Here is a 20280-nt window from a genome sequence, read left to right as displayed (position 1 = left end):
TTGTATGCCACTTCCTTGGCTTTAATACTATCCCTGATTTCCCTAGATAGCCACGGTTGAGCCACCTTCCCTTTTTTATTTTTACGCCAGACAGGAATGTACAATTGTTGTAATTCATCCATGCGGTCTCTAAATGTCTGCCATTGCCCATCCACAGTCAACCCCCTAAGTATCATTCGCCAATTTATCCTAGCCAATTCACGCCTCATACCTTCAAAGTTACCCTTCTTTAAGTTCTGGACCATGGTCTCTGAATTTACTGTTTCATTCTCCATCCTAATGCAGAATTCCACCATATTATGGTCACTCTTCCCCAAGGGGCCTCACACAATGAGATTGCTAATTAATCCTCTCTCATTACACAACACCCAGTCTAAGATGGCCTCCCCCCTAGTTGGCAGTATGTCAGGCAGACCATGTGTTGCGAACATGACATTGAGATTCTCTATGTTTGCCGTGAACGTACTGGATGACATGATTATGCATTCTATCCACTTCGAATAAGCATCCACCACCACTAAAAACATTTTGCCCAGGAAGGGACCTGCAAAATCTACATGGATCCTGGACCAAGGTTTGGATGGCCATGACCACAGACTCAACAGCGATTCCGCTGGTGCTTTGCTGAGCTGCATGCAGGTGTTGCACTGATGCACACATGCTTCCAGCTCAGAATCAATTCCTGGCCAGCATATTTGGGACATGGCGATGGCCTTCATGATCACTATACCAGGATGTGTGCTGTGTAACTCACGCACAAACTTTTCTCACTCTTTCTTAGGTATTACAACTCGATTGCCCCACAATATGCAATCTGCTTGAATAGACAGTTCGTCCTTGCGACGAATGTACAGTTTGGCCTCCTCGCTCATTTGCTTAGGTATGGCAGACCAATCTCCTTTGAGGATGCAACCCTTTACCACCGATAAAATTGGGTCCTGGCTGGTCCAGGACTTAACTTGTTGAGCCATGACAGGGGTACCTTCACTCTCAAAAGCATCCATGATTAACATTAGATCCGCCGGTTGTGGCGTGTCCACCTCCGGTGTGGACAACGGCAACCGGCTCAAAGCATTGGCACAATTCTCTGTGCCAGGTCTATGGCGGATGACATAATCATAGGCAGATAATTTTGGCGCCCACCTTTGGATGCGGGATGAAGCGTTGGTATTGATACCTTTGCTCTCAGAAAACAATGAAATGAGCGGCTTGTGATCAGTCTCTAATTCGAATCTCAGACCGAACAGGTATTGATGCATCTTTTTAGCACCGTACACACACGCTAAAGCTTCTTCTTTTACCATACTGTAGGTTCTTTCTGCTTTAGACAAACTTTTAGATGTATATGCTACAAGTTGAAGTTTCCCCGACTCATTGGCTTGTTGAAGTACGCAACCAATTCCATATGACGATGCGTCACAGGCCAAAACTAAATGTTTATATGGGTCATAATGTACCAGCAGTTTGTTTGAGAAAAGCAGATTGGTGGCTTTCTCGAAAACTCTCTCTTGCAATGTGCCCCATACCCAGTTGTCGCCTTTTCTCAATAGCATGTGCAGTGGTTCAAGTAAGGTGCTCAATTTAGGTAGGAAGTTCCCAAAGGATTTGAGTAGACCCAGGAACGAACGCAGCTCAGTCACGTTCTGCGGCTTGGGTGCATTCTTGATGGCCTTGGTTTTCACGTCAGTAGGTCTGATGCCATCAGCGGCGATTTTCCTCCCGAGGAATTCGACCTCCGGTGCCATGAAGACACACTTCGAGTGTTTAAGTCTGAGTCCCACTCTGTCCAAATGCAGTAGAACCTCTTCCAGGTTGTTCAGATGTTCCTTTGGAATCACGACCGGTGATCAGGATGTCATCTTGGAACACGACGGTTCTGGGAACGGACTTCAGTAGACTTTCCATATTCCTCTGGAATATTGCTGCAGCAGAGCGAATTCCAAATGGGCATCTGTGGTAAATAAACAGTCCTTTGTGCATGTTAATGTACGTAAGTCTCTTCGACATCTCGACCAACTCCTGCGTCTTATAGGCCGACATCAAGTCCAGTTTTGTGAATGACTTCCCTCCGGCTGTCGTCGCAAACAAGTTATCAGCCTTCGGTAACGGGTACTGATCTTGTTTTGAAACCCTGTTGATCGTGGCCTTGTAGTTTCCACAGATTCTGACTCTGCCATCACTTTTCAGCACAGGAACAATGGGGCTGGCGCATTCATTAAATTCGACCGGTGATATGATCCCTTTGCGCTGGAGTCTGTTCAGTTCAATTTCAACCTTCTCCCTCATCATATACGGCACTGCCCGAGCTTTATGATGGATGGATCATGCATCTGAGTCCACGTGGATCTGCACTTTGGCTCCCGTGAAGTTGCTGATACCCGGTTCGAAAAGTGAAGGGAACTTGCTCAATACTTGGACACATGTATCTTCCTCTGACGACAACGTCTTTATGTCGTTCCAGTCACATCTGATTTTCTCCAACCTGCTCCTGCTGAGCAGAATTGGGCCATTTGCCTGGAACAATCCACAGCGGTAACTCGTGAACTGCACTGTTATACAACACTTTAATTTGTGCACTGCCAATCATCTTTTTCAGTTCATTTGTGTACATGGGCAGCTTGGCTTAACAGGGCTCAGCCTGGGCCTCACAGTCTTAGTATCCCACAGCTTATTAAATGCCCTCTAGTTCATGATCGATTGACTCACCCCTGTGTCCAGTTCCATCGATACCAGTATCCCGTTAAACTTCACGTTAATCAAAATTGATTTACTCTTGGTTATGAAAGAGTACAGTCCATACATTTCCTCCTCTGGCATCTCGGATTGCGTATCCAGATCCGCATTAGTCTGACTCTCATCCTCCACGTGGTGTGTCGCAGCTCGCTTGCTCTTCTGCGTATACTTGCGCTGGAGATGCCCCACTCTCAGACAGCCTTTGCAACTATATTGCTTAAATCGGCACTGCTGGTGCCTATGATTTCCCCCACAACGCCAACACGGAGAAGTCGGATACATTCCCGCTGGCGGATTTTGGGCCGCCATAGGTTTCACGAACACAACCGGATAGGCCCTACCATGTGCCACTCTGCCGAACGCAGAATCAATCGCATTTACAGTACTTGCTGAGGTTCTGTTCTTCAACGATATTTGCTTTAAACTCCTGTTCATCATCATACTTGATTGAGTGATCTGGATGGCCCTTTTTAAATCCAACTCCTCCACCGCCAGAAGTTTGCGCAGGATCACCTCGTGGTTGATACCGATAACAAAGAAGTCCCACAACATGTCTGCCAACACCTTCCTGAACTTGCATGGTCCTGCTCGACGTCTCAGGTCAGCAACGAATTCTGCCGCGCTCTGGCCGTCCGATCGAACGTGTGTATAAAACCTGTATCTTGAGATGATGATGCCGTCGTCTGGCTTGAGGTGCTCCAGTACCAATGTACACAACTCCTCGTACGTTTTCTCTGTTGGATCACTGGGCATGAGTAGATTCTTTATCAGACTGTAGCTCTTTGAACCGCGCACAGTGAGGAACACGGCCCAGCGCTGATCTGCATCATCGACCCCCTTCAATTTGTTGGCCACGAAGTACTGGTTCAAACGGCTCACAAAGTCTGCCCAATATTCTCACTCTACGAATCGCTCTAAAAATCCAATCATGCTCATTTTGCAAACAAAGGTTCTTGTATTCTCGTCGCCAAATGTTATGTATGCAATAAAGGTTCAAACTGAGTACTGGTTAACTAAGCAAGGTATAACCTTGGCTCTGCTTTATTACGGCCCAAAGTGCCTGACTCACAAAATGGCTGGCCTTTTATACCAGTACAAACAGCATGTACATACATGACAGTATCCATGATGAAAAACTCCATGTGAGAGCAGAACCCCATAGAGACACTTATTTGCCTTCAATTCATATCATGGCATGGTGAAATGATCGTTACCCTGCTTATTGTTCTTTCCTCACTTTGATATATAGGTTGGCATAAGAGGATATCCTACTCAGTTAATCAGAACTGTTCACTTTGAATCACGAATGTGGTTATAGACCCAGTGATCCAGTCAAGTTTTGCCAAAGAGTCACATTTTGCGACTTGGGCTTCCTGATACAATTTTATACCGAGTCTCTCCATGTGCCTCCCTGCTGGGATAGTCAACCCTCCCCTAATATAGAGAAACAAAGATCAGAATTTAGTAACAGAAGCCATTCCAAAGTGGTTACAAATGTGACATTGGTGGCAAAATCATATTATAGAGATTCTGAAACAGGATAGATCCTCTGGGCCCATTACAATGTAACTTCTCTATAAGGGTGTCCTTTTAAGCTGACAGCTAGTTGTTTGTTACTATTTCAAAGATTTGTATGTTTCATGATGTAGGCATCAAACTTTCCTGATTAACATTAATCTGTGCTTTGTAAGTGTCAGAGAGTTTTAAAATCACAAAGATAGAACTGTCTCATGATACTCTCTCCTTCCTTTCAAGGCTGCGTCTGAATTGTCTCTTTTAAACTAGCATTCCATTTATATTTGGAGTTTGCTGAGGGCTGCTGTTGGTAGCAAATTTTGAATGTCATTTTAGCAGTACATCTCAAACTAGCATGATACCAACATAAATATTGTCACATTACTAAACAAAGTTCAATTCAAGTTTCATGTATTATTTACGTGATATTTCAGGCAAAATTATAAATACGTTCTTTGTGAGCGTATTTATGATATTGCAACAGAGGCAACAATGGCCCCAAGTTTCCACATGATTTGCTCCTGATTTTTAGGAGCAACTGGTGTAGAACGGAGTATCTTAGAAATCGGAATTCTCGTCATTTAGTTTGCTCCAGTTCTAGTCAGTTAGAACAGTTTCACTTTGGAACAGAATTTTTTTTCAAAAGGGGACGTGTCCGGCCACTTCCGCCTGTTTTCAAAGTTTTGTCAGTGAAACCTTACTCCAAACTAACTTAGAATGGAGTAAGTGAAGATTTTTGTATGCTCGAAAAAACCTTGTCTACACTTTAGAAAATCAGGCGTAGGTTACAAATCAGGCGTAGGGAATGGGGAGTGGGGGGGGGGGGGGGTTTAAAGGGAAGTTTACAAACATTAAACACTTCAGTTTTACAAATAAAGAGCCATCATCAATAATAAATGATAAATACATCAATAAATCAACCAATAAATCAATCAAAAAAAATGAATAAGAAATATTTTTTTTTAAATCAATAAATAAAACATTTTCTACTTACCGACTGCAGCACCGGGAGCCCTCCAACAGCGTGCTGGGATGCTCCCCTCAGTGTGTCTCTGTCAGTGTCTCTATCTCTCTGTCTGTCTGTGTGTGTCTCTCATTCTCTGTCTGTCAGTGTCTGTGTTTCTGACAGCGAGGGGAGGGGAGGAAGGGGGTAGAGGGAGAGAGGGGGGGGGGAGCAGAGGGAGGGATGGGGGAGAAGGGGGAGGGATGGAGGAGAAGGGGGAGGGATGGGGAGAAGGGAGAGGGGGAGGAGGGGGGGAGAAGGGGATAAAGGGGAGAAAGGAGATGGGGGGGAAGGAGATGGGGGGGGAAGGGGGATGGGGGGGAAGGGGGATGGGGGGGAAGGGGGATGGGGGGGGAAGGAGATTGGGGGGGGGAGGAGAAGGGGGAGGGAGGCTGAACGGGCCGGGCCCAAGACTTCGGGCAGGGCCCGTCCCCAGCACAAGATTTACAGGTAGGTGGCGTTGGGTCAGGTCGGGGGGGTGGTGGGAGGGAGGTCGGTTCGGTTCGGGTCGGGGAGAGGGAGGGAAAGGGAGGTCAGGTCGGGGGGAGGGAGGTCAGGTCGGATCCAGTCCGGGGGCTGTGGGGGGGGAAGCGGGAGTCGGGTCGGTGTCGGGTCCGGTCCGGAGGCGGGAGCGGGAGTCGGGTCGGTGTCGGGTCCGGTCCAGGGGCGGGGGGGGGAAGCGGGAGTCGGGTCGGGTCCGGTCCGGGGGCTGTGGGGGGGGGAAGCGGGAGTCGGGTCGGTGTCGGGTCCGGTCCGGAGGCGGGAGCGGGAGTCGGGTCGGTGTCGGGTCCGGTCCAGGGGCGGGGGGGGGAAGCGGGAGTCGGGTCGGGTCCGGTCCGGAGGCGGGGGAGTGGGGGTTGGGCCGGGTCGGGTCCGGGGGCAGGAAGCGGGAGTCGGGTCAGGTCGGGAGGAAGCAGGAGCTGGGCGTGGGAGGAGCCTTATTCACGCAGCCCCAGTGAGGCCATTCGGCCAGGGCTAGGGGCTGCGTGCTTCGGGCCCCTCCCACACAGTTTCGGGCGCGTGGAGCTACTGCACTTGCGCGCCCACTGTAGCGCGCATGTGCAGAGGTCCCGGCACTGTTTTCGGCGCAGGGACCTGGCTCCGCCCCCTACAGCTCCTGCTGCGCCGTGCCGAGGGCCAGAGGACCTGCAGGGAGGTGGAGAATCTGGAGGTTATTTTTAGGCGCACTTTGTGGTGCGAAAAACGGGCGTCCAGGTCGGGACTGCTCCGTTCTAGGCGCAGCTCGAAACTTGGGCCCAATGAGGCACCATTGAGCCACCCGCAAGGTCGCAGAATTGATTGTACCTAAAAATTGTTCAGCAAAGATGGAAAATACAAGTATTTTAACAGTAAATGAAAAAGGATTTTGATAACAGTCAGATAAACCAACCAATAAAGATTTGTTTCCTCTTGCTCCACTCATCTGACTGGTTTTCCTATCTTAAACAGAATCAAGACCAGTTTTGATCTGCATGGTTCCATTTTTGGACCTTTTGCTTCATGTATTGTGATGTGTGTGTGTGTGTGTGTGTGTGTGTGTGTTTTGAGGGATGGGGGAATGGTGGCTTTGCATATCAGATTTATTTGGAGCGGGAAGGCAATGAGCATTTTTAGTGCTTTGGGTAGATATTCAGGGAGTGCAGCAAAGGTTCACCAGGCTGATTCCCGGGATGACAGGACTGACATATGAAGAAAGACTGGATCAACTAGGCTTATATTCAATGGAATTTAGAAGAATGAGAGGGGATCTCATAGAAACATATAAAATTCTGACGGGATTGGACAGGTTAGATGCAGGAAGAATGTTCCTGATGTTGGGGAAGTCCAGAACCAGGGGTCACAGTCTAAGGATAAGGGGTAAGCCATTTAGGACCGAGATGAGGAGAAACTTCTTCACTAAGAGAGCTGTGAGCATGTGGAATTCTCTACCACAGAAAGTTGTTGAGGCCAGTTCGTTAGACATATTCAAAAGGGAGTTAGATGTGACCCTTACGGCCAAAGGGGGCAAGGGTATGGAGAGAAAGCAGGAAAGGGATATTGAAATTGCATGATCAGCTATGATCATATTGAATGGTGGTGCAGGCTCGAAGGACCGAATGGCCTATTGCTGCACCTATTTTCTATGTTTCTATGTTTCTACATTGTGTATGCAGGCACCTTTAGTAATGACTCTACGAGGCAGGGTATGGTGCTTAAACTCTGTAGACTTGCAGTCCTTTATTAGCAGCTCCTGAGTGCCAACAACAAGCTGTGTGTTCCTTTTTATACTGGGTTACCTGCCGTGTGCAGGCAACCCCTGGGTCTCCAGCAACAGCACCCTCTAGTGTACCGATAAGGTGTGTACAGTACAAGGGTACATTCAATGTTGCATACAGTGTTACAGTCATCACACAGTAAACAGGCATGCATACACAATGTTTACCACACATTACTTTGCATCCCATTGAGATCACAATCAGCAGGATTACTGCAGAAAGGATTTGCATTCAAGTACAAAGCTGTGTCCGAGTCATCGGGGTAGAAATTCGTTTTGGTGGAGTGTAACGCGGGTGATATCGCATTGGCTGCCCATTATACGTCCTGCTTGATATTCCATTGCATTGAGTTCAATACAACGGAGTATCGGGCAGGGCGTATAACAGGAGTCTGATGCCATTCTGCCCATTTAGCGCTACCATCAGGGATAAATTTCTATGCCATCATCTCTGCATAAAGACGAGGCCATTTTGAGTTTTACTTAGAAATTTCAGATTACAATTGTTCATTGAAGGAGTCAGTATTGAAGATGTTGTACTTTTGACTCAAATGGCAAATGCATTGAAACAAATCAGTCAAAATGTTCTGTTGACAATTAAGAAAAAAACTGAAAACATTCTAAATGTGGGTTGCAGCCATTCCATTGAAACTGCATTTTAATAGCCTTGTTCATGGTTCAAGCATGAATTTTAACCCTTCACTGCCTTCGAAAATCATTCATTCAGATGACTAGATTTGTTTGTCATGAGTTTAAAAGTTTGTTAGATTTTTTTTCCGGTTGTTTAACAGACTTCCCTGTGTCTATCTTGAATCATTTGGACACATGTAAAAAATAATAGTGCTATGATTAGCATCACTGATTCTAACTCCCCAAGTATTTTCAGAATGTTGTGAAGTAGGATAGTTGAGGTCCGGTATGTCAGCTACAGGCTGATGAGGGGGGTCTGATCCCCGATACAGGGTATGGCCCCTTTAAGAATCTCCCCTTTAAAGATAATTGTAGCTGGAATGGGAGCACCTGAAGTAGGAGGAGACTTCCACAGCCAGGTGAGCATGAAAAGGGATCCGGAGTGGTTGGGAGCTGAAAGAGGCTGGGAGTTGGAAAGTTGAAAAACATACTGCGGCACTGGCGTTGTGGTATGTGCATTAAAAAAAAAATGGAGTTTGGAACTTGGACTCCTCTTTGTAAAGGCAGGGAGGCTCTGAGACAGCTGGAGCCTCTAAAGCTTGGTTTTGAACATTCAATCCAAATTGCATTTTTGTTATTGCTGTAAATCCAAATTTTAATTTGTCAATATTTTTCATACAAAAAGCCAAACTTGTGATTTAATTGCAGTAACAGAGTCCAAAGAATTTAACCATTCTGCTTGACTATCCCTCATGTAAAAGTATTCCTCAGTGTGGTATAACATGCTCTGATTAATTTTATTTTTGACACACTGTTTTACATAGAAAAATAGAGAAACTAAAGTTAATTTGTTTGTCCTTGAGTTAGTGGAAATAGTGGAGTACCAAGGGTCTAGTGAGAATGAGGAACTGAAAGAAATTAGTATAATAAAAAATAGTACTGGAGAAAATAATGGGATTGAAAGCTGATAAATGCCCTGGACCTGATGGCCTACATCCTAGGGCTTTGAAAGGTAGCTTTAGAGATAGGGATGCATTGGTTGTCGTCTTCCAAAATTCCATAGATTGTAGAATGGTTCCTGTAGATTGGAAGGCAGCTAATGTAACACCGCTATTTAAGAAAGGAGGGAGAGAGAAAATGGGGAACTACAGACCTATTAGCGTGACATCAGTAGTAGGGAAAATGCTAGAATCTATTAAGGACGTGGTAACAGGGCACTTAGAAAGTAATAATAGGATTGGGCAGAGTCAGCATGGATTTCTGAAAGGGAAATCATGTTTGACAAATTTGTTAAGAGTTTTTTGAGGTTGTAACTCGCAGAATAGATATGGGGGTGGGATGCGGGGGACCAGTGGATGTGGTGTATTTGGATTTTCAGAAGGCATTCGATGAGGTGCCACACAAGAGGTTATTGAACAAAATTAGGACTTATGGGATAGGGGATAATATACTAGCATGGATTGAGAATTAATTAATGGACAGAAAATAGAGTAGGAATAAACGGGTCATTTATGGGTTGACAGGCTGTAACTAGTGGGGTGCCGCAAGGATCGGTGCTTGGGCCTCAGCTATTCACAATCTATATCAATGATTTGGATGAGGGGACCAAATGTAATATACCCAAGTTTGCTGATGATACAAAGCTAGGTGGGAATGTAAGTTGTGAGGAGAATGCAAAGAGACTTCAGGGGCACATAGACAGGTGAAGTAAGTGGGAAATGGAATATAATGTGGAGAAATGTGAAGTTATCTACTTTGGTTGGAAAAATAGAAAAGCAGAGTATTTTTTAAATGGTGAGAGATTGAGAAATGTTGGTGTTCAGAGGATCCTGCATGTCCTTGTACACGAATCATTGAAAGTTAACATGCAGGTACAGCAAGCAATTAAGAAAGCAACTGTTATTACAAGAGGATTTGAGTATAAGAGTAAAGACATCTTACTGCAATTATATAGGGCTCTGGTGAGACCACACCTGGAGTATTGTGTACAGTTTTGGTCTCCTTACCTAAGGAAGGATACACTTGCCATTGAAGGAGCTCAACAAATGTTCACCAGACTGATTCCTGGGATGGGGGGATTGTCCTATGAGGAGAGATTGAGTAGATTAGGCTTGTATTCTCTCGAGTTTAGAAGAATGAGCGGTGATCTCATTGACACATACAAAATTCTTACAGGGTAGATGCAGGGAGGATGTTTCCTCTGGCTGAGGAGCCTAGAACCAGGGGTCACAGTCTCAGAATAAGGGGTCAGCTATTTAGAATTGAGATGAGGAGAAACTTCTTCACTCAGAAGGTGGTGAATCTTTGGAATTCTCTACCGCAGAGGGGTTTTGCAGGCTCAGTCTTTGACGATATTCAAGACAGAGATCGATAGATTTTTGGATATTACGGGAATCAAGGGATATGGGATAGTGCAGGAAAGTGGAGTTGAGGTGGAATATCAGCCATGATCTAATTGAATGGCAGAGTAGGCTCGAGGGACCCAATTGCCAATTCCTGTTCCTAATTCTTATGTTCTTATATGCTGTTGTATTTAAATGTGTTACAGAGCCGAAAGATGATATGGTGTACCAGTTTATAACTCCCTGGATTGGTAAGTAGTGTCATTCTTACTTTAGCAACATCACAGTATGTGGAGCATTGGCCTCCCCTGGGCAAGATTTGTGGTACAAAACCCCCACTGTGAATAATCAAGGCTTCCTGCACTGAGTAAGATATTAGCCCTACTTCCCCTCCCAATTAATGATTTTAATACCTCCTCGCTGATTGCCAATTCCTGCTCTCCTAAATTCCAACCCTTTCTTTGCACTTGTCCCTCACAAGCTACTCCACTCTGCTTCACCTATTCTTTTACAGCAACCACCGCCACCCACCCCCCCCCCCCCCCCCCCACCAGTTCCCACCCATCACAAATAACTGGATGATTTCTCCTACCTCTCCTAGTCCGTATAATAATTCTCCCATACTCCCGCTGATCTGCATTCTCCATTCTCCTCCTCTCGCACTCCCTGATCCCTACTCTCTCACTGATGTCTTGCTCTTAGCCTTTCCTCCACTCCTTTTCCCTGCCTCCACTTCCCCTCTTCCTTCTATTTACCGCTTCCTCACATTAAATCCAATATTCCCTCAATTCTAACACTGCTTGAAGTAAAAAAAGATTCAAATTGATCTTGAAAGCTAGGAGATCAACTATATACAGAACTTTCATGGTGCTGCACAGGGGAATCGTGACCAAGTGTAGTTTTCAGACGAGATGGCGTTCGAAGGCAGGGGATAATTGGACCAGGATGTGCAGATATAAGTCAGTCCCCATTCCTCTGTCCTTATTTTTTTTTCCTTTATCAATTTCTGTCAACATTTATAAAGAAATCTACCAATATAAAATTGTCTAGCAAGACCTTCCTGCCAGTGAAGGCAGTTAGAAGTTCAGCTCGACAAGTTTTATATTGGCATTTTCAATTATAAGTATGGACATTGAAATAGAAAATGGAAAATGCTGACAGGAAAAGCATGCAAAAAGTGGATTTTGAAAACTGCATTATTTTTCCCTTCCCCATCTTTGTGCCTTCACTCAGTTCAGATACTAATTGTTTAACAACACCAGTTACTGTTTATTTCCATGAAATAGGGATGTAACTACTGAACTACTGATATATTGATGGCACGCTATTTTTATTGAAAAACGAGATGCATCATAGAATGTTACAGCAATGAAACAAGCCATTTTTCTCAAGGGACATAGAAACAGGAGAAGTCACTCAAGCCTATTCCGCCATTCATTTAGACAATGGATGATCTACATCTTGCCTCAATTTACCCCTGTTGATTCCTATCACTTTGATACCCTTGCCAAACAAAATTGTATCGACCTCAAGTCTTAAATTTTAATTGGCCTAGCCTTTTGGGAGAGTTCCAGATTTCATCACCTTTTGCATTTTAAACCAAGCTTCCTGATTTCACTCCTAAATGGCCTACCTCTAATTTTAAGATTGTGCTCTCTTCTGGATTCCCCACCAGAGGAAATAGTTTCTCTGTCTGCCCTATTGAATCTCTTTATCATTTTAAGCACCTTGATTAGATCCCACCACTTTGTAAACTCAAGGGAATAAAAAACAAGTTTATGTAACCTGTCCTCGTGATTTAATCCTTTATCCTTGGTATCGTCCTGGTGAATCCGAGCTGGACACCTTCCAAGGCCAACATGTTTCCTGTGGTCTGGTGTATAAAACTCAACCCTAGATAGAATCTGATCAAGACGGTACAACTGAAGCATCACTTCCTCATTTCAACCCCTTTGAGATAAATGTCAACATTCCATTTGCCTTTTTGATAGCTTGTTGTACCTGTGCACTAGCTTTCAATGACTTGTGTACAAGGACAACCTTTGTCCCTCCACAGTAGCTTCTAGTCTCTCACCAAGAAAATATTCCAATTTGTTTTCGGTCCAAAGTAAGTTAACTGCCGTTTCCTCACATTGAACTCCATCTGCTTTATTTTTACCCACTCACTTAGTCTGACTTGTAACATCCTGCTCCCTGTTTGAGGGAGGAATGTTGACCAGGCCTCCAGAAGAATGTTTTGCTCTTTGAATAGCACCATTTGAATTCTTTGTGTACCTGAACCTGGTTTAATGTTAGCTCCTTCATCTGAAAGGCAGCATCTAAATGACTACACTGAAGTGCCAGCCTAGGTTATCTGCTCAAGTCCTGGAATGGGACATAGACTTGAGGGTATGGCAACATAGTAGTTATGTTATTGGACTAATAATCCAGAGGCCTGAACCAATGATCTGGAGAACTGAGTTAAAATCCCACCATGGCAGCTGGGGACTTTAAATTAAGTTAATTATATAAATCTGGAATAAAAAGCTAGTATCCGTAATGGTGACCATGAAACTATGGGTTTACTAATATCCTTTCGGAAAGGAAATCGGCTGTCCTTACCTGGTCTGGCCTATATGTGCCTCCAGACTGACAGTTATGTGGTTGACTCTTAACTGCTCTCTGAAATGACCTAGCAACCAAACTAGTGTGAAAATCAGTAAGAATAAAACCAGACGGACCACCCCAGCATCGATCTAGGCATCTGCTTCAGACGCAACAAAGGCACACCCAGCCCAGTCAACCCTGCAAAGTCCTCCTCACTAACATCTGGGAAATTGTGCCAACATTGGGAGAGTTGTCCCACAGACTGGTCAAACAACAGCCTGACATAGAATTACAGAATCATATCTTTCAGCCAATGGCTCAGACTCCTCCATCACCATCCCTGGATACGTCCTGTCCCATTGGCAGGACACACCCACCAGAGGTGGCAGCACAGTAGTAAACAGTCAAAAAAGAAAGCGGCCACAGGAGTAATCAACATTGACTCTGGACCCAACGAAATCTCATGGCATCAGGGGCAAGGAATCCTGCTGCTGATTACCACCTACTGCCCTCCCTCAGATGATGAATCAATACTCCTCCATGTTGAGCACCGCTTGGAAGAAGCACTGAAGGTAGCAAGTACTCTGGGTGGGGGACTTCAAAGCCCATCACCAAGAGTGGCTCAGTTGCGCCACTATTGACCAAATTGACCAAAATAGTTAGGAAGGACATAATGCAATAGTTAGGAAGGACATTAGCTTGGATGATGTGGAATCTATATGAGTAGAGCTGCAGAACACCAAAGGGCAAAAAAACCTTAGTGGGAGTTGTGTACAGACCTCCAAACAGTAATAGTGATGTTAGGGAGGGCATCAAACAGTAAATTAGGGGTGCATGCAATAAAGGTGCAGCAGTTATCATGAGTCACTTTAATATGCATATAGATTGGGCTCACCAAACTGGAAGCAATACGGTGCAGGAGGATTTCCTGGAGTGCATAAGGGATGGTTTTCTAGACCAATATGTCGAAGAACTAACTAAGGGGGAGGCCATCTTGGACTGGGTGCTGTGTAATGAGAGAGGATTAATTAGCAAACTCATTGTGCGAGGCCCCTTGGGGAAGAGTGACCATAATATGTTGGAATTCTACATTAGGATGGAGAATGAAACAGTTAATTCAGAGACCATGGTCCAGAATTTAAAGAAGGGTAACTTTGAAGGTATGAGGCGTGAATTGGCTAGGATAGGTTGGCGAATGATACTTAAGGGGTTGACTGTGGATGGGCAATGGAAGACATTTAGAGACCGCATGGATGAACTACAACAATTGTACATCCCTGTCTGGTGTAAAAATAAAAAAGGGAAGGTAGCTCAACCGTGGCTTGCAAGGGAAATCAGGGATAGTATTAAAGCCAAGGAAGTGGCATAAAATTGGCCAGAAATAGCAACGAACCCAGGGACTGCGAGAAATGTAGAACTCAGCAGAGGAGGACAGAGGGTTTGATTAGGGCAGGGAAAATAGAGTACGAGAGGAAGCTTGCAGGGAACATTCAAACGGACTGCAAAAGCTTCTATAGATATGTAAAGAGAAAAAGGTTAGTAAAGACAAATGTAGGTCCACTGCAGTCAGAATTAGGGGAAGTCATAATGGGGAAAAAAGAAGTGGCAGACCAACTGAACAAGTACTTTGGTTCGATATTCACTAAGGAGGACACAAACAACCTTCCGGATATAAAAGGGGTCAGAGGGTCTAGTAAGAAGGAGGAACTGAGGGAAATCCTTATTAGTCGGGAAATTGTGTTGGGGAAATTGATGGGATTGAAGGCCGAAAAATCCCCAGGGCCTGATGGTCTGCATCCCAGAGAACTTAAGGAGATGGCCTTGGAAATAGCGGATGCATTGACAGTCATTTTCCAACATTCCATAGACTCTGGATCAGTTCCTATGGAGTGGAGGGAGCCAATGTAACCCCACTTTTTAAAAAAGGAGGGAGAGAGAAAATAGGGAATTATAGACCGGTCAGCCTGACATCGGTAGTGGGTAGAATGATGGAATCAATTATTAAGAATATCATAGCAGCACATTTGGAAAGAGGTGACATGATAGGTCCAAGTCAGCAGGAATTGTGAAAGGGAAATCATGCTTGACAAATCTTCTGGAATTTTTTGAGGATGTTTCCAGTAGAGTGGACAAGGGAGAACCAGTTGATGTGGTGCATTTGGACTTTCAGAAGGCTTTCGAAAGGTCCCACACAAGAGATTAATGTGCAAAGTTAAAGCACATGGGATTGGGGGTAGTGTGCTGACATGGATTGAGAACTGATTGGCAGACAGGAAGCAAAGAGTAGGAGTAAATGGGTACTTTTCAGAATGGCAGGCAGTGACTAGTGGGGTACCGCAAGGTTCTGTGCTGGGGCCCCAGCTGTTTACATTTTACATTAATGATTTAGACGAGGGGATTAAATGTATCTCCAAATTTGCGGATGACACTAAGTTGGGTGGCAGTGTGAGCCGCGAGGAGGATGCTGTGAGGCTGCAGAGTGACTTGGATAGGTTAGGTGAGTGGGCAAATGCATGGCAGATGAAGTATAATGTGGATAAATGTGAGGTTATCCACTTTGGTGGTAAATACAGAGACAGACTATTATCTGAATGGTGACAGATTAGGAAAAGAGAAGGTGCAACGAGACCTGGGTGTCATGGTACATCAGTCATTGAAAGTTGACATGCAGGTACAGCAGGTTAAGAAAGCAAGTGGCATGTTGGCCTTCATAGCGAGGGGATTTGAGTACATGGGCAGGGCGGTGTTATTACAGTTGTACAGGGCCTTGGTGAGGCCACACCTGGAGTATTGTGTACAGTTTTGGCCTCGTAACTTGAGGAAGGATGTTCTTGCTATTGAGGGAGTGCAGCGAAGGTTCACCAGACTGATTCCCGGGATGTTTGGACTGACATATCAAGAAAGACTGGATCAACTGGGCTTGTATTCACTGGAGTTCAGAAGAATGAGAGGGGATCTCATCGAAACGTTTAAAATTCTGACGGGTTTACACAGGTTAGATGCAGGAAGAATGTTTCCAATGTTGGGGAAGTCCAGAACCAGAGGTCACAGTCTAAGGATAAGGGGTAAGCAATTTAGGACCGAGATGAGGAGAAACTTCTTCACCCAGAGAGTGGTGAACCTGTGGAATTCTCTATCACAGAAAGTTGTTGAGGCCAATTCACTAAATATATTCAAAAAGGAGTTAGATGTAGTGCTTACTACTAGGGGGATCAAGGGGTATGGTGAGAAAGCAGGAATGGGGTACTGAAGTTGCATGTTCAGCCATGAACTCATTGAATGGCGGTGCAGGCTCGAAGGGCCGAATGGCCTACTCCTGCCCCTATTTTCTATGTTTCTATGACATAGCTGCCAAACTGCGGCAGGTGGTGAGAGAACCAACACAAGGGGAAAAACCTATTTGACCTCATCCTTCCTAATCTACCTGTTGCAGATGCATCTGTCCATGACAGTATTGGTAGCAGTGAGCACCGCACTGTCCTTGTGGAAACGAAGTCCCATCTTCACACTGAGGACAACCTTCATCGGTTGTGTGGCACTACCACTGCGCTAAATGAGATAGATTCAGAACAGATCTAGCAGCTCAAAACTGGGCATCCATAAGGCGCTGTGGGCCATCAACAGCAGCAGAATTGTAACCTCATGGCCCGGCATATCCCTCACTCTACTATTGCCAACAAACCAGGGGACTAACCCTGGTTCAATGAGGAGTCTAGGAGAGCATGGCAGGAGCAACACCAGGTGTGCCTAAAAAAAAAAATGAGGTGTCAACCTGGGAAAGTTGCAACACAGGACTACATGCATGCTAAATAGAGGAAGCAGCACACTATGGACAGCTAAGCGATCCCACAACCAATTGATCAGATCAAAGATATGCAGTTCTGCCACATCCACTCATGAATGGTGGTGGACAATTAAACAACTAACAGGGGGAGGAGGAGGCTCCATGAATATCCTCATCCTCAATGATGGCGGGGCCGAGCACGTGAGTGCAAAAGACAAGACTGAAGCATTTGCAACCATCTTCAACCAGAAGTGTTGAGTGGACGATTCATCTTGGCCTCTTCCTGAGGTCTCCACCATCACAGAAGCCAGTCTTCAGCTAATTTGATTCACTCCATGTGATATCAAGAAACAGCTGAGCGCACTGGATACAGCAAAGGCTATGGGCCCCAATAACATCCCTGCTGTTGTACTGAAGACTTGTGCTCAAGAACTAGCCACACCTCTAGCCAAGGTGTTACAGTATAGCTACAACACTGACATCTACCCGACAATGTGGTAAACTGCCCAGGTATGTCCTGTCCACAAGAAGCAGGACAAATCCAATCTGGCCAATTGCTGCCCCATCAGTCTACTCTCAAACATCAGCCAAGTGATGGAAGGTGTAGTTGACAATGGTATCAAGCAGCACTTACCAATGACCTCACCAATGCTCCGTTTGGGTTCTGCCAGGAACACTTGGCTCCAGATCTCATTACAGTCTTGGTCCAAACATAGAAACATAGAAAGATAGAAAATAGTAGCAGTAGTAGACCATTCGGCCCTTCGAGTCTGCACTGCCATTCAATATGATCATGGCTGATCCTCTATCTCAACACCATATTCCTGCTTTTTCCCCATACACTTTGATATCTTTTTGTTTCTAGAAATCTATCTATATCCCTCTTAAATAAATTCAATGAATTGGCCTCTACAGCCTTTTGTGGTAGAGAATTCCACAGGTTCTCCACCCTCTGAGTGAAAAAATTTCTCCTCATCTCGATCCTAAATTTCCTACTCCGTATCCTGAGACTGTGACCCCTTGTTCTAGACTTCCCAGCCAGGGGAAACATCTTCCCTGCATCTAGTCTATTCAACCCAGTCAGAATTTTATGTTTCAATGAGATCCTAGTGAACTCTATTGAATACAGGCCTAGTTGACCCAATCTCTCCTCATACGACAGTCCTGCCATCCCAGGAATCGGTCTGGTTAACTTTCGCTGCACTCTCTCTATGGCAAGTATATCCTTTCTTTGGTAAGGAGACCAAAACTGCACACAATACTCCAGGTGCGGTCTCACCAAGGCCCTGTATAGTTGTAGTAAGACATCCTTGCTCCATGAATAAAAGTGTTGAATTCCAGAGGTGAGGTGAGAGTGACTGTCCTTGACATCAAGGCAGCATTTGGCCGAGTGTGGAATCAAAGAGCCATGGTAAAATGGAAGTCAATGGGAAGCTGGAAGGAGGGGAAAGGGGCGGTGGGGGGGTGGTGGTTGGGAACATTCCTTTATCACTGGATTAAAATCCTGGAACTCTCTCCCTAACAGCATTATGGGAGCACCTTCACCACATACACTACAGTAGTTCAAGATGACAGCTCACCTTCTCGAGGCCAAATAGGGATGGGTAATAAATGCTGGTCTTGACAGCGATGCCCACATCCCAGGAATGAATTGCGGTTCAAGAAGGCAACTCGCCATCACCTTCTCGAGGCCAAATTGAGATGGGCAATAAATGCTGGCCTTACCAGCGATGCCCACATCCCAAGAATGAATATTAAAAGCAATGTCCCTCTACACATTAATTAGTAAAAATTGTGGTACAGACAGCTGCTAAATATTATTGAATGGATAACTGGTTATAAATTGAAAATTAGTTAGATAACTACAGGCAAAAATCATCAAATACTCCATGAAATACTATGACCTCAGTTTTTCTGGGAAATGTGGAACTAGCTATCCCACCCTTGGTAATCTCAAACTACTAATTCACGTGAATAATTTGGTTTAAAGGCTGGACAGTTTCTTTCCTCTAGGGCCAGATTGTCCATCCTGAGTCGCCAACTCCATTCTAGTTGCATGTTTGAATACGTGAGGCTTGTCTCTTTGACAAAACTCTGAGGAGATGCACTTCCTTATCAACAAAAGTTTGTAGTTTTTTTTTTATTCAGCCAAGCGTTCTCACCTACTTGCCTGAAGATGCTCACGCTTGCTGGGTTACAGTTCCACTCCTACCAATGCCTTCCAGTACCTCACCAAATGGCTATTCATGCTCTGGTCAAGACAGTGAGCATTAGCAGGATTTGAGTATGGAGGGGATATCTTGGCAGAGCCAAGTCTTATACTTGCCCAACATCTGTGCATGCCCCTCTTTGAGCATGAGTAACTGGATAGAAATCAGGAGGCGCATTTGAGATTTATTCCCCTCCCTAGCACAGGGTTGCTGAGGCCAATTGTAGTGGCCAACAGTAGCCCAGCTGCAATCAGCTACATCAGCACAATGCAATTGAACCTGGGACTTTTTTTCTGTATAGGTTAGCACTATACCTTAACCCCTCGATTTTTGAGGGACACAATTTCTAAACACGTTTTATATCCGAATAGGTAGGTTCCTAGCCTGTGGAACATGTCCCTCAGAAGGGAGCACAAATATTTTTGAAACAAAATGATATGCTCATGTCTGTCAACTAGACTGCTTTTGTTTGTAGTTCTCCCCATGTATATCGCCTACCTTGAAGTACCTCTCCCAAGTGTGATTCTAGATAGCGATTGTTTGCAATAATGTAGGGCATCCTATCTAAACTAAATCCTGCTCCCATATGACACCATTGCAGTTGCGAGCAATCACCTTGTTTAGTTTTTTCTTGTTTAGTTAAAGGACACTGAAGCCAATTGTAATGCCCCAACCACCAACCTAACTGATAATCAGCAATTTCAATAGAGATTAATGATTGAACTTGGTCTGTATGACTCAACCAAATGGATAGTATGGGTAGTACATTTGTTCACTGAGTCACTGAAAAATGCCAGGGAAAGGCGCCATTAATTTCACACATTTGGAAATATTTAAGTTAAAAATTGATGGTTTTTAGGAGTGAATATCTTTGATTCCCAGGTGAGGGTTTACTGGTGAGTGCTGGACAGAAATGGTTCCGCCATCGACGACTGTTAACGCCTGGATTTCACTACGATGTTTTGAAACCATACGTGAGACTGGTTGCAGACTCCACCAAAATCATGCTGGTATGTTCTATTGGGAGACTTTGATGATAATGTTTAACTTGTGGTGATTTATTTGTTCCCTTCTGGTTTTAAACTTTTAAAATTATTTTATGCTTTATTTTCCAATAATCACTTAATAATTTTATCTGGTAAAGAGTATTTTCACTAATTGCATAGTTTACATTGTTTTTTTTTCCCCTTGCTATATTATACAGTAATGGTACCTGAAACAAG

The 20280-nt window shown here is 44.7% G+C and overlaps 1 protein-coding gene across 3 annotated transcripts in view; it reads left to right on the top strand.

The window, feature by feature from the left end:
• Nucleotides 1-20280, top strand: part of cyp4t8 (cytochrome P450, family 4, subfamily T, polypeptide 8) — a 167450-nt gene that overhangs the window by 12659 nt on the left and 134511 nt on the right. For all 3 annotated transcript variants that reach the window (XM_070886964.1, XM_070886968.1, XM_070886967.1), the window contains exons 3-4: nt 10684-10728; nt 19940-20067. In XM_070886964.1, the coding sequence (XP_070743065.1) occupies nt 10684-10728; nt 19940-20067 (173 nt within the window). The remainder of the gene's footprint in view (nt 1-10683; nt 10729-19939; nt 20068-20280) is intronic.

Source organism: Pristiophorus japonicus, chromosome 8, assembly GCF_044704955.1.
Source record: "Pristiophorus japonicus isolate sPriJap1 chromosome 8, sPriJap1.hap1, whole genome shotgun sequence".
Lineage (NCBI taxonomy): Eukaryota > Metazoa > Chordata > Chondrichthyes > Pristiophoridae > Pristiophorus > Pristiophorus japonicus.
This window is presented reverse-complemented; position numbering and strand designations above follow the sequence as displayed.